The following is a 15,141-nucleotide window of genomic DNA, read 5'->3' as shown; positions in this document are numbered from 1 at the left end:
AGAAAATAACAGACAGATAGAAGTGGTAGCTATAGAATCTCATTATTTTACTTCGTTTCTTTCCCACAGTCTGTGAATCCCTGGTTGGAAAGCTGGTTGTTGTTTTAATATTTAGAGTACAATGGTACATAACTTACGCTTCTGCATTTAAGCCAATGTCTAATTCTTGAGGGCTTCCACGCATGATAGGAATTAGACAGACCTTGGGACTGGCGCGGCAGATCCATTCTCATGATCCTTTAGGGCTTGGATGTTCCTGTAGACTGTTATTTTAAATGGTTGCCCAATGCAGGATTTTCTTGTGCATTCATACAATGCAGTTGGTTACTCTTACTGGTATTAGGGAAGACGATTAGGTAGCTGGGCAGTGCGATGTCTCCTTCCTCCTGAGCATTGATGGAAAAGCCTTTTCTGAATTGTCCTGCAACCCTGAGCTAGAGGTTTTATTTTTGGAAACTGTTGTCACAACAGTGTGGCTAGTTGGATTCCATAATGCTGACAGGAGTACATCAACCTGCATCTGGATTTTAATTTCCCATTTTCCAGCATTAAATGTCAGAAATTCAATCAACATTTTCATGTTTGTGTTTTTATTGTGCTTTTGTTGATGCTACAGGTGTGTAGGGTTTTCTCCCTTTGCTATTTTTTAAAGAAAAAATATTAGTTCTCCCTTCCATGGAATTTACACCTGCTTTAAGAAACACCTCAATGTGGTGTTGGGAATGACCTAAAAGTGTCTGTTCAAAGCGTGTACAAGTTTTTCAATTACTGAACCTCACTCTTGCAACTGTTGGTTCCAGGGGTGGCAATTTAGTCCAAGTCTGTGATTTACTCTGCATAATGTCGTGAATTGAGGTTCTCTCTGCCATCTGAGAAAAGGGATTCTGAAAAAAAATTACTCATTTCAATTCCTTCGGTAGTGCCTCCAAATAGTATTGTACTGTGCTGTCTGTATGCACAGTTCAGGTTGATGTTTGAGCTTTTCTGAGTGCTGTTCTGATGTGAGGCATAGCCATTCCCTAACACGTTGCGAATGCAGAGTTGACTGTCAGCAGAATAATTTCCATCATAGTGGAAATGACAAGATTAAAATTAAGAACCCTACAGAGCAAGCTAGTAAGTTTGGGCTTACAGTTTGGTCTAGTTTCAGAAGACGATCAGCATTGTTTAAAATGCTGCTCAGCCTGTCATTTGATGCAGCTTAATCTCTGCACTCTTTCTTCCTCCAGGTGAGGTTCCTACCTAACCAAACAAAGTTCCCTTTAACAGGAGCTAGTATTTAGTTGCGTCACAATGCTCATTAATAAGTCTTCATTGTAAACCATTGATAAACTTGGGAAGAAGCTTGCTTTGTTTGGCTGCAGGTTCTGAAATCAGTTATAATTTATGTTGAGCATTTTGACAGAATCATGAGTTGACTTTCTAGCCCCATCGAAGTCATGGACTTCAGTGGGGCCAGGGTTTCACCTTTAAATTCAGCTGAGGTGAAAGCGGTATGAATAACTGACTTAGATCCGATCAGCAGTGGAGACAGAGGTAATTACATTATCTATGTCAAAGCTACTGCCAAATTGCAGAGATTCAACTTGACAGACAGAGCCTGAAGATTTAAAAGTTCAGAGAGAAATGCATGTCCAGTGGGATATCTTGTAGCCACGAATGGTGGCCACTATTCTGCGTACCATTCTGATGATTTCTATGCACCAAACGGACAGGTAGTTTCAAATACAGTCTTTATATAGGTCCTTGTCTAGAATAAGCCAGACTTTAGTGATTTGCATAGTCGCAATAACATGCAGTGCAATCTGCCAAGAAAGTAAGCTGGTAATACCATTTCTCTCTGGTGTTAATTTTCAAATTGATACTGGTTTCATGTTTACACAGCTCTTGTAAATGAGTCTCGCCAGCTGCCCATGGTGTTGCTTTCAGATGAGTATAGAATTAAGAACAGCAAAGAAGCACTGGTCAAATCAAGTACTTTTGATTTCCTGAAAAAATACAGTTCTGTGTCCTTCCACAGAAGAACTTCTGACACTTGCTTGTGTTGCAGGCAACATTGGCTCTGAGCTTTCCTACACTGATATTGGTGTATTCATCTCTTCTGATGGTGGAAATTCCTGGAGACAGGTATGTTTTGCAGCAGGAAGGAAAGCATGGAACCTTTTGCTAGTCATCTCCCGAGTCTTCTCCTTCCAATAGTGTGGAGCACTCATGCAGTACCTGCTTGGTTTACAGATCTTCGAGGAGGAATACAATGTGTGGTTTCTGGACTGGGGAGGGGCACTTGTGGCCATGAAACACACGTCAATGCCCATTCGGCATTTGTGGTAAGGAGACTTGTTACTTTGAGAAGTTCTTTGATGCGGTAAGTTGGCAGTGTGATAACATCTCTTGCATCTCCTGCTTGGTATCTTCTAGTTTCTACAAAATGAGCAAATGAGATAATTTTTATCTGTTTTCTGCCATCTTTTTGGTTTTGTTGATTAATATAATGATTATTGTACATATAAATATATTATACTTGTATAATAAAATATATAATTGTATCATTATAATTATAATTGATATATGATTATAATATATTACAATTGTTTACATTGATTATGTAAATATAATGACTATATATATATATATTCACAAACATTTATGAATTACTCTTTGCAATAATAATATACTAGGAGACTTTAGGCAACTGGAGGGTTTCTTTCTGTCAACAGATGCATATATAATCAGTAAGAAGCAGTCCGTTGTGCTCCAGGTACCTCTGTGAGGATGTGTCCTCTTACTTTTGCTTTTTCTTTTGCACAATTTAGCATTAAACCAGTAAGACAAAGGTAGAGAGAGGCCAGGGCAGTAGGTATTGATAAGAATGGTAGAGATACTTGCTGATGCCATTGTCTCCTATAGGATTTCACTGCTAGTTTCCAGACAGACAGTAGTGTTAGCTGAATGGGGGGGAGGGGGTGGAAGAGGGCAAAGTGATTTCTCAGCTGAAGATACTGTTTTCATTACACAAGTGTTAGAACAATCTAAGGACTAAAGATATGGCTGAAACTTATCCTCCCCTTTCCTCTTAGCCTTTACCTCTCTCACTCCTGCCCCAGCTAAACATTGGAGAGAGGCATTCTGAAATTCAGTGCTAACCTTGCTATTTACAGAAAATGTATGTCTTAGCATGACCTTCAGGTTCTGGTCTTGAATGAAAAGGGGGAATGGCTAATGGACTGACCTACCCAGCTTCTAACACTGTTCAGAAGTGAATTAAAAAGAAATAGCCTTAAGAGCCAAGCTGTGTATTCTTGTCTGCACAAGTGAATCGTCTTTCATCTTGATAGTGGTGAACACATGTCTATCTCATGCACTTCATGCAGAAGAGGAAATGTGGCCTTCAATCAAATCAAAAAAGGAATGCAATGATGTTTGGCAGCAGTGATGAGGGTCTCTTCTACCTGAGTCGTTATTGTACATACTCCTTCAGCTAAATTACAGTCATTCAGAAGCTGGGGACTGAGGCTAAGTCTTTATCCATCACAACCTAATGTTCAAGAGACGTGGCGTAAGATCATAAATGGCTGCTTTTTCTGTGTGAAACATTTCTGGACTTTGTATGCCTGACCTGACAGATAACTCTGGAATGTCCCCAACATATGTAGCTACTAAAGTTTGAATTTGTTGCTTTCAAGCACATATTTTGTCAGCTGAGCTGAAGAAATGACTTTTTTAGCTTTACTGTGAGAGGAGATTTTTATCTACAGGATATGTTTAGCTCATATTCTTATGGCTATGTAATTTTTCTAGGATCTTCTTAGGGTAAGGGGTGGGATGGTCCCACGGTCAAAGCGTTTTCCAAGAGGTGCAGTTTTGTTATTGCCTCAGTGTGGATTCACAAGCAGGCCATTACGTGTAAAATACGGGTGATGATCATTACCTTGCTTCCAAATGTTCAGGAAACAGGTGATTTGTTTTATCATAAGCAAACTTGTTGCAATCATAATGTATGAATGCCCCCACTGAGTCAGATCCAGAGGTCAGTCGAGGCCAGCATCATCTTGTCAACAGTCTCCATAATTGGATATGTACAGAAGGTAGCAACAGGGCAGACCCATAATGATACTTCCCCTGGAATACAACTCTTCTCTGCTCAGGATCTTTCTGTTTGTAGTTAGAGTGTATTATTGTGTCACTGGAAACATTTGCCTCTGCTAGGTAACTAGTAGTCATGGCCATTGCTGAAGTGTCCTCAGAAAAGAGGACAGCAAGAAGACCTTAAACCAAATCAAATATAAGCCAAGGGAGGAATGGTGTCTGTTAGCCAAGTGCAGAAGTCACCAGCAGTAGATGCTTCAGGCTGTTGCCAGCTGAGCTGTGGAAGAGTGAAAGAGCTGTCAGTCGTATATTAAGCATTTATGAGTATGTTCTTCAACCCAGGTGTAACTGTCCAGTTTAATTTAGTCTTTCCTCGTGGAGGCTCCTTTGACCTACAAAGCCGATCACATACACGTGCCTGGACTTAGATGTCAGGAGAGTTTTGGTAACAGGCTGACTGTTCACAGGAGCTGAGGACCCAGCTCCCCTTGGTCTGCCTTGGAAAGGTTCCTTTCAGATGTTTTCCCTTCCTACCACGTCTCATGAAATGGCATGTGCAGTAGTACTATGAATGTCCAGCCCACTGTATCAAATGAGGAGTGATTTAGAGCCATTATGAGCAAACTCCAACAGGTTTCCTCCAAAATTGTGGCCTTAGGGGCTTTGAAATTTGCATCACATTGCCTCAGTAGGCACCTGTTTTATGGGTAGGAGCAGAATAGATTAAAGGGTACATGCATATCTATTAGTTTTCAGGCTGAGACACTGTACAATAAGTTTCGTCCTGGAGAAAAGAGGGGTGGATAATTGAAAAGCTGAGAGAACTTTAGCTAAGCTAATGAAGCATGCTGTTCCTCAGAAATTGAAATGCTATTTAGATAGATAGGCATGCAGGCAGAACAGCATACTAATGCACAGGTGTATGGGAAGATACACACATTTAAATAAATAGATTTGGGGCAGATAAGCTTTTTGTATGCTGTTCTTCCCCCAGCTTTCTAACTCTGATCTGTAGTTACCTTCCTTTTATGGCAGATGCACACTGTCTATCAGGTGCAGGTTTTGCTAGGTGCTATCAGGGGTAGATATTTAGAGAACAGTGTCTCTGTGAGCCTTGGATTTCTATATTAGAGAGCGTGGGTTAGTGTAACCCATTGTTTATAATGGATCTTAGACTGGCATCTTAGTCCTTAGGTGGCATCTCAGATAGTGTCTCCTGATGCTGCCTATTTGAATTTGGATTCAGTTTCTGGCAGGACCCTCTCAGACAAATCAAACTCCTCAGGATTAGCATGCTTAATTTGCCCTGAGATGTAAGAATGGCTGTGGCCTCCACTTCCTCTTCTTATCAGTGAAGTGGAGAACAGAGTGGAAGAAACGTACAGGAGAAAATTCTTTTCCTCAGAAGTTTGTAATTGTCCTTTCTGGATATATACTGAAGGACCTAAGCAGAGTGACCCTTTCTTAAATATTTTATTGTCCTTCCCAAAATGTCGGTGATGGTCATGGTGTCTTGAGGATGAAGTAGGCATTTCTGCTGGTAATTCTTGAGTGTTCACAGCACAAGTGTGCCAACTTTTCACTGAGCAATAAACACATTATGGGCATTGGCATTCTCTGCTCTTGCTAGCCACGGTTTCAGCTTTTCTATTCCTAGTGACTGTGAACTCCACCTGAGGATCTTGTGAACAAAATATTCTTTCAAACCCTTGGGATATATTTCTGTGTACGCTGAGTTAAAGAGACAGAGCTTAAGAGAACTCTGGGAAGGTACCCTGACCCTGACAAATGAGTATCTCTTTTTGAAATGTATGACTTTAAAATGTAGACCTGACTTGCCCTCATTAGAAGCAGAGGTCCAAACAGTGAACCTGTCCTTCCATGTGCACACATACAGACAGTACCTCCCAAATTCCCCTAGTCTGGAAAATAAGGCAAAGTTTTCTTTTATGCTCACTTTAAAATGAGAAATGTTTCCTGCTATTCAGAGAAGAAATTTGTGCTGTGTTTGTCCCTTTGGTAATGTCCGTCAAGCGTAATATGTCAGCTTTCACAGCCCAGGTACCTCCTAGAATTACAGAGAACTCCTAAACAACCCTGCTGGGAGAGGATCAAATAATTTTAGAACCAATAAACCTTTGTGCTTCTCTGTTTATTTTTCCTTTGCTGCTAGGAACTTGGAGCTGAAAATCTGGGCAGAAATTGTTCTGAAGCAGTTGTGTAAAAAATCTGAGGGCAGAGAGAAACTTGGTTGCTTTCAGAATTGCTTATAAGCAGCAGCTCTGGGAGTGGGATACTGACTATCAGACTAACAGCCTGCAGGTTATCTGTCTTTTATGGTACAAGAGTGGCTGGACGTGCAGACCCTCTGTTCGCCTTCTGCAGTTGGCGGTTTTTTTTTTTTTCTGCAGTCTCTTGGGCACAATCTGTCAGGGTGCTGCCTAGGCCAGCAGCTTTCTGGGCACCGGGAGCTGCGGGGGTCCCCACACCAGCAGGGCAGGGTCTTGCAGCCAGGATCCCTCCCGTCAGCCCATGAGGGAGCAGGGCAGCTGGGCCAGCCGCAGCATTGGACACCTCTGTGGGGACAGGGATGGGCCAAGGCTGGGCCCCACAGTCACTCTATGGGTTGGGGCCTCAGTCAGGCATGGTGAGGGTAACTGGCATCAGACACAGTCCTGGGATGGCTGGGCAGGGCCATGGCGGGGCTGGAGACCAGCACTGCTATGGCATTGCTGGGGCAGGGACTGATGGCCCTGGGCTGAGCTGAAATAGGGTCCTGGGCCATGGACAAGGATGGGGAGGCCCCAAGGGAGGCTGGCCAGGGCTAGCAAAGCCAGTTCCTGCCCTGAGGGCCCCACAGACAGACGCAGACACAGCAGACACAGTCTGTCTGCTGGTATGGTCGGTTAGACTGTTCTTTCACCCATTGTGCAGTTACGTCAAAGATATAGGGGCTGCTAAGTTATAGGTGAAAGCAGGCTTTGCTAACCGTCCTCTGCTAATCAAAAAACATGTACTAACTCTAATTCAATCAGGGCTCTGAAAGATGGGTTAGGGTACATGCCTTCTTTTGATAAAAGCAGAAAATAAGGCACAAGGGAGGTTGTGGGTAAGGACAGATGATCAGAAACCACTGAATTACCCTGGCTTATTACTGACACCATGAACGCTCTCAGCCACTTTAGTTTTAACGAGCATGCAATTTTCTTTACAACTGTGATAGGCAAAGCACATCTGCACTAACCAGTGACAGAGGCTCTGTTTGGCCTTCTTCCTTCACCTTTTTGTAAAATGGAAGCCATTTCCTACATCAAATATATTAGATAATTCAGTAATCACTGACTGACTGCAAACCAGTGGAAAAATAAATAGTCTCCTGCCTTTGCTGATATGAGCAAATTCCTTCAACAGAGAAGGAGGGAAAGGGCATCTTTCACGTTGGCCTTCTTCCTTCACCTTTTTGTAAAATGGAAGCCACCTCTGAAATGATAGGCAAAGAAATATTAATGGGGCTAGAGAGATTGTAGCTAATGCTATGTGGCACTGGCATGGCGTGAAACATCCCACGCCTGTGACAGCAGTTTTTCTGCATTGAGACTGGGGCTGCGTGTGCCCTGAGCACTTCTTCATGCCAAGTGGTCTTGTAGATTCAGCAGTAGGACTTGGCAATGTCTCTTGATCCCTTGAGGTCTGATATACCACTGCAACAAGTATATCCGTGTTTATATATATATATTTATATATACATATATATATATATATATATCTCTATACACACACATACACATACAACCATCATATATCCATGTCCTTATTGCCATGGTTTATCTTATCTAAGGCTTTGATCTTGTAAAGTTCTCTAAGAACATGAATAAGTGGGCTGGGAGACAGCAGACATCAGTGCCTGTGTATAAATACAGCTGTTGGAGCTTGCAGACCTTAGCCAATAGTTAACTGCTGCCATTGCTCTAGAGTAAGGCTTTTTACATGTGTAAATCTTGTCTGCTTCTATCCCAGGGTGAGTTTTGATGAGGGAAGAACCTGGAGTAAGTACAGTTTCACATCAACACCGCTTTTTGTGGATGGATCCCTTGTGGACCCTGGCATAGAGACCCAGATAATGACGTAAGTACAGTAGCTCTTAACTTTCTTTAAATGCCTTGGCGGAAAGGGTGCATGGAGATCCCCAAGCACATGGTGAACCTCATGATGTACAGTGCAGCAGTGGAGCTACATGTGCAGTGTTGCATGAATGCACAGTGCTGTTTCTTGGTTTGTGCTGATGGCCACAGATCCAGGAGGAGTGTCCACGCATTCATGCCACAGTGATGATGGAGCCAAACTCCTCACAGTAGTAGCAAAAGGTTCGAGCAAGGGGTGATGGCCCCAAGCTGTGGCTTGGGAGTTTAGATTGGCCAGTAGAAGAATCTCCTTCGCTAGGGGGTAGTGTAGCCCTGGTCAGAATACAGAGAAGTTGTGATATCACCCTCCGCCCTGACCTATAGTTGGTCACAGTCTCATTTGCAGTAAGAGGTGGACTAGCAACGTCCGATGGTCTCTTCTCACAAATGTTTCTGTGAGACTGTGTTCCCTGGAGCTGATGGCCCAGATTCTTCAAAATCCAGAGTTGCATATTGTTGCCCCTATCACCAGTTCTGTGCTTGGTCTAGTTGTGCCACTTCCCTGTCTTTTGAGGTTGCTGGTGGGTTTGAATATCCTCCAGCCACATTACTTGCATCCACGTTGTGGGCTGTCTGTCCAGTTTTAGCTTAAACTCAAAGTGTGCAGATGCAGAGCCAAGCTCAGAATAGACCTTCAGATTAGACCTTCCTGGACTAATATGTAGTATGTTACAATGCGCCTATACTGTGGAAAGAAGAGCCTGTGCTGGCACTGAAGGTGCTTGGAATTACATCCCCTCAAGAGTACTGGAGAGCTGGGTAAGGCTGACAGAATCACTGGGGAGATCTGAACTCGGAACAGGCCAGGGTCTGAGATTATCAACCAGGAGAGATAGGGAGCATTTAAAGTTCTAATGCATCTTCAAAAAGCATTTCTGCTGTGGTGTGAAGGAGTGCCCTTCGTTAAGCACAGCAGACACTGCAGCAACACTCTCGCTCAGAAGCTGGAAATGTAGTATAAATTTCACTTTGCAGTAGGTTTGTTTATCCTACTTTTTGCAGCTTACAGAGCACAGTTCTTACAGATTTACACTGGTTACAAGAGGAAAGAGAATCAGGCCCTGTATGTTGTCCTCTAGGCTTCAGTCCACCTGTCTGCTTACGTGGCAGGAATGGGTAAGTGGATCTCATTGCTGGTGTCATAGCTGGTGACAGACTGAGTGTAGACTACTAGGTAGGCCTGTCAGCAGTTTCTTAGGAAGCTTGGATCAGATACAAGTTTCATGTCTTGGGCATTTCTGCTAGTGATTTGAATTTGTTCCAGCTGAGTTGTGTCATTCACGTTGGTATGTCTTTCAAAAATCATATGTACATCGGCCTTACACAAAGTGAAACAACTATGTGCTGAGGTATGTTTTATACACAAAGTTGAACAGTTTCTTATATAGAGGCTTGGAGAGTCACCTTAGTTCCAAGAAATGGGCTGGGGAGAAATCCTCCACTGGAAGAGAGTTATTCGAGGTGGCTTCTTTGCCATCTGTGCCATGAGAGAAGTGTTTTGGTGCTGTAGTCTTGGATAACTTGTATTAGGAAAGTATAGCCAGCTCCCATAGAGCCCATCTACGTCTCCTGTGCTTGAACTCGCCTCAGAAAGCCAGGCTAAATAGTTATGGCTATTCTTTATGGCTATGAAGTATAGGAGCTGCATTCTTAAAGCTGGTGACTTGGAGTTTATTTCCTAAAGAATGATGGGACAGCACATGGCTGCCTTCATTTTTATTTCACAGACAATTGTTGAGAGTCCTGTGGGAGCAGAGGTTGTTTCTATTCTGGTGTAGGTGCTAGTTTTTCCTCTTTCTTCCAACACCATGTCATGGCTTCAATTGCTCATTTTCTTCATAAGAGTGGAGCATGTGTATGCACAGAGGAGTTTAGCTGTGCATCTGCTGTTTTGCAGTCTGCAAATATTGCCCCTACTTTTGTAGAGAAGAGCAAAACACAACAGCATGTAATATACCTGTGAGCCTTTTCGCAACAGTGCTGTGAGTGTTCTGTTGGGGGAATATGCGCGCATCCCGGGATGAAGATTAGAGCCGACATTCTGTTCACTCTCTGTAAGTTTTTCTCCAACTGCAACAATAATGTTTCACTTCCTGTGCTGGTTAATGCAGTATTTTTCTGTGACATGCTTTGTCACAGCACTGATTATCTGTTGCTTTCCATCCACACAGATGCAAGTGCTTGTGCACGTGCACATGCACATGCACACACACACACACACGCATCTAAGATTATTGTTACTTAGCTCTATAGTCTTCTGATGGAAAAAGTAGGAAGTGATCTTCCTGAATATTGTGCATCAGCTTTGTTGAGAACTGACTTGTTTTTCTTTTGGAATCTTTGCAGACATTGTCTTATTATTATTATTATTTTTATCACTGTCATCATTGGTGAGTAATTTTTAAAACTATCCATAAGTGTCTGTAAAAGCCATAAAAAGATATTTCACATCATGGTTGCCATAAATGTTTAGAGAAATTCCTATCCACAGAGTCAAAGGCGCTGAACAGGCAAGGAGCTCATTTATAGCGCCCGTCTCAAAATGGTTTCTGTGCAGATCACTTAGGTATTTCTTGCAATGAAAATATTAGTGTACTGATCCATAATTACAGAGCAGGATCACGTTGAACTTGTGGAGGCTTTGACTCAGGATAAATTAATGCCTTTCTAATGCTATTGGCCATCCTCTGAGCCAGGATAACTCTTAGGGACAGGAGGTATGTGGAATTTGTGTTTGCGGGTAGAAATCCCAACTATTTCAAGAAGCTGATGGGAACTATGTGTGGATGTGGGATCAGCATCCTCCAGCTGTGAGGGTAGGGTCACTGGGAGCCCTGTGGATAGAAACAGGGCTGAGGCAGAGGGGCCAAGTCTATTTAAATATGCTCATATTTAAGTACCATTGAACTGAATAGGTGAGTGGCTTTTAAGGAGTTTGTCCCTTGTTGTGGAGAATGTGAAATATTCCTTCTAGTGTTGTTGGCTGACTCCTGGTAGGGAAAATCTCTGCCATTGCCTTGTATTCAAGTGGTCTGTGTTCAACTGTTTCTGAAAAATAATGTCCTGAGGGGAAAGTGTATCAAATAGTCATTACTGCCCAACTATTATTACCATATTGCATTATTAACAATATTATCATAATACAATTTTATTAAAGTCACTATATCAGTAGAATGACTATTATTTCCAGCCTTCATTTTGTGGCACATCCTCAGAGTAGGCTTTCTGGACTGTTGGGAAGTAGCAACGGTTTTAGCAGATTTTAATACTGCTTCATGTTATGTGATCAGCTGCAGTATTTGCCTGTACTGTAGGAGCATGCTAGGCGTTGAGCTAGGTGTGTGTGTCCCAAGACAGTCCTTAACAGCTTAATGATTTCATATCAGTATGATAAAATCTGTAGGTTTGTATGTGGGTGCGTTATATGATTCTTAGTATCTTGGTCTACTTTGAATTTGGAGCTGCTTTTATTAGGGAATTGGACAAGATGGCTTGCAGAGGTCTGTTCCAACCTAAATTATTCCATGATTTTCTAATTTTATATGGCTATAGCAATGTGAGAATGAACTAATTTCCTTAAAAGCATCGTTGAGCGGGCTCCACTAAGGATACAGTTCTGTGGCACACAGGATGCTACCACCAGACAGGGTGAACTGGTCTAACTTGGGGCTGAGGTGAGTCCACTCCCCTTTCCTCCATTCCTGGCTGATTGTTGTCTTCCACACTTCCTTTCGTAGTTTTTTCAACACTCATCTCGTTTAACAAGATGGCTGGTTCAGCCCCCTTAGTATCACAGTGCTTCGGCAGGTGTGTGCCAGAGCACGTTCCAGTGTTTTTCATGGGTGTGAGGAAAGCAGTTGTAGAAGCAAAGGATACTTTAGGACAATAACTCAATCATGTAAGGATGATGGGTTAGGCACATTCTTTGGAGAACCAATGAGTGCCTAGAAAACACTAGTCTTTTAGAGCACAACAGTTTTCTAACTTCTATCCTGCAGCCCTCACTGGAGAGTAGTACATCTTTTAATAATTTTAATTTCTTGTGGATTGGATCTAGCGACACAAACATTTATGTGTTGTCAAATCATAGGCGCAGGATGTTACTTGCCTCAGGTGATCCACCTGGGAAAAGGAATCCAGTTTAATTCCCCTTCTAGTGAATGATGGTATACAAATAGAGGCAGTATTTTTTCCAGAGAGCTGCTAGTTTATACCATTCAGGTGAGAGAAGAGTTGCTTTCGTGGGTCCAGAGAAGGGCTTCTTGTTGTTCCACCTCTGACTTCTAATTATTATGCCTACCACTTCATCTCCTGTGCTAAGCATCTCTCCAAACCCACATAAACAGAAATAACCTTTTTGCTTCACAGCCCTGCAGTGCTTTGCTATCATTTTAGTCAACCTATTATACATGAGCGTGTGCAGATGTGCAGACAATCATGTATAGATAGGGATCATTAAGTTTGTCTCTGCTGATAAATATATATTTGTGTAGACATACCCACATGTGTGTTTAGAAATATATATGTGTTTATATGTATGTATACTTAATGATCCATATATATCTGTTTATGCATCATTGGGTATTAACTTTTTCAGTGAGAGGATTTAATACAAGCTGGTCCGCCAGCATTGCTGTTACTGCTGCCCTTGGCTATGCGTATGTGAGAAAATGTTTCTAGCTGTAAATGAATAGGTTATGAGCCCTGGCCCTTTTCAACACCTTCTTGTTTGTATGGCCCTGTGGCTTTGCAGGAGGTTAAGTGGGAAGGGTTTTTTTCCAGCAGACCCATAAAATGACTTGTAACCTATCACTGGGTAGCAGAAGAGTGGGGCAGAATAAGTGAGCAGTTGAAAACAATGGAGGTGAGATGGAAGCCAGGAGAGGTTTGAGGTAAGAAAGGGAGCATTAAGAGCCCAGGCCATACTGAATTGGACCAAAGGTCCCTCTAGCTCAGTTCCTGGCTCCAAAGTGGCAAGTAGAGGAGGCTGAAAATATGAAAAGCATATAATGTTGTTTCCCTTGTATACTTTGCTTATCTACAGACATTTGCAAATAAGGGACTTTCTTGGCCTTTGTAATGGATATTTTAGTTTTTTGAAGTTTTTTCCTGAATCCTTTTAGACCTTTAGTACTCACAGCATTGTGTGGCAATGAGTTCTATGAGTTAAATCTTATTCTGAGGTGCTGACTGTCTTGTAGAAGTCATCAGTAAAGTATATATAGGTGCAGAGATAACATGGACAGATTCTAGATAGCACTCAGCAGAGATGTAGCAGATTGTGTATGAGAGATGGGCAGCAGCTCCCAGGTCTAGGCTCCCACCGAGTTCAAAATTATGTGGGAGCCAAGAGTCATTTTCCTGTCACTTTCTGATAAGATGATTATCATCTCGCCTCTTTAAGCAAAGCAGCATTCACTGCCTTTTGCTAAAGTTTTGCTGTCACATTTAGAAGCTGATATGGGAAAGAAAATTTCAGGCTGACTACATCCTTGAAAGGTTCTGCCCCTTCACTTAGGGGTAGGGAGCTGTGAAGTCTGCCTCTGTATGGTCCCTGTGAAGGGACCTCTGTGTGGTTGTCCTGAGAGAAATGAGGTGAAAACAGAGAGGTGATAGAAAGCAGTGCCTTTCCTGGATATGGTCAGAGGAGAGGCTGGTCTACCTGCTGGACCAACCTTCACCCTGTGGCATTCTCTGTAGCTGGCTAGCACCTCTGTTAGCAGTCCCAAGCAACCAAGAGAAGAAATGAGTGAATGGTAGGGATGGAAATACCAAGAGGTTTTTCCTCCTAGAAGGAACTGAGGCCTTTTCCAACATTAACCAAGAAAAGTCACTGACACAGTGTTACTCTATTCCTGTGGCCGAGCAGAGGCCTTCAGACTCTCCTGCCAGCAGCCTGGTCTAATTTAGCTGCGCTCTGCTTGAGAAAGAAAAAGAGTAGCTGTTTGAAAAAATCTGAGTTTACTTCTGCAGTCTCTGCTGCTGCTGAGCTGGACAGAGGTTTTGATGAAGAGGGAATCTGAAGAAAAGGGACTTCACTGGAGATTTGCAGAAAGTTAAACACAGCTCACAGCTTCAAGTGTTCACAGAACAACAGAAAGGATCGTGTATAGGGGCTGTTGTGATGAAGGGCTCCAACCTCTGTGCTTATTTATCTTCATTATTTTTGGGAATCATGGCTTGAAAGCTTATTTTCCAGCCTGTGCCTCCTCTCAGGTCTACCAGAAGAGTGGAGAGATTGGAAGGGTGGATTTTAAGGCCTGATTTGTCCAAGTTGCCTAGTTACCACTTGATACCTAGAAAGGGCTAGGAGGTTTAATTTCTTGTCCTCATTGTGGTTTTATCTTGCATTTTGAGTTGCCTGTCTTCTTTATGATTATCGCAATGTCTGGTTTTCGTGCAACTGGTTTTATTATTGACTATGGATTTTATTGCAAGACTGATATGTCCTTGTTGAATTCATTGCACTGTCTTTGTTTATGGGGCTGTGCAAACTGTGGTGCATAAACTTACGAAAGTACTGCTCAGAATAGAATCCATTCTAATGGATTCTATCCATTCTATCCTAATCCATTCTAATCCATTCTAATCATTCTAATCCATGAGCAGGGAGGTTGGACTAGATGATCTCCAGAGGTCCCTTCCAACCTAAATGATTCTGTGATTCTGTGCGATTCTGTGAAATTAAAATGATTCTGTGAAAATAATAACTGCACACAGAAAGAAGAGTAAAATTTAAAAGTTGATCTGAGAACAAAAATTACCAGTGTAATTATTAAGTAAGGAAACTAAAATGATTGAGAAGATTATTGGCGTTTGCCATAGTGAGCTGCATCCCTCGATCGTTTGGTCTTATTTCAAACCTTTTCTGGAA

The 15,141-nt window shown here is 42.3% G+C and overlaps 1 protein-coding gene across 1 annotated transcript in view; it reads left to right on the top strand.

Annotated features, from left to right (window-relative positions):
* SORCS3 (sortilin related VPS10 domain containing receptor 3) overlaps positions 1-15,141 on the top strand; it is a 307,446-nt gene that overhangs the window by 243,877 nt on the left and 48,428 nt on the right. The window contains exons 12-14 of the mRNA XM_068949693.1: positions 2,051-2,127; positions 2,236-2,327; positions 8,104-8,211. Of these exons, the coding sequence (XP_068805794.1) occupies positions 2,051-2,127; positions 2,236-2,327; positions 8,104-8,211 (277 nt within the window). The remainder of the gene's footprint in view (positions 1-2,050; positions 2,128-2,235; positions 2,328-8,103; positions 8,212-15,141) is intronic.

The sequence above is a fragment of the Struthio camelus genome, chromosome 7, assembly GCF_040807025.1.
Source record: "Struthio camelus isolate bStrCam1 chromosome 7, bStrCam1.hap1, whole genome shotgun sequence".
Classification (NCBI taxonomy): Eukaryota; Metazoa; Chordata; class Aves; order Struthioniformes; family Struthionidae; genus Struthio; species Struthio camelus.
This window is presented reverse-complemented; position numbering and strand designations above follow the sequence as displayed.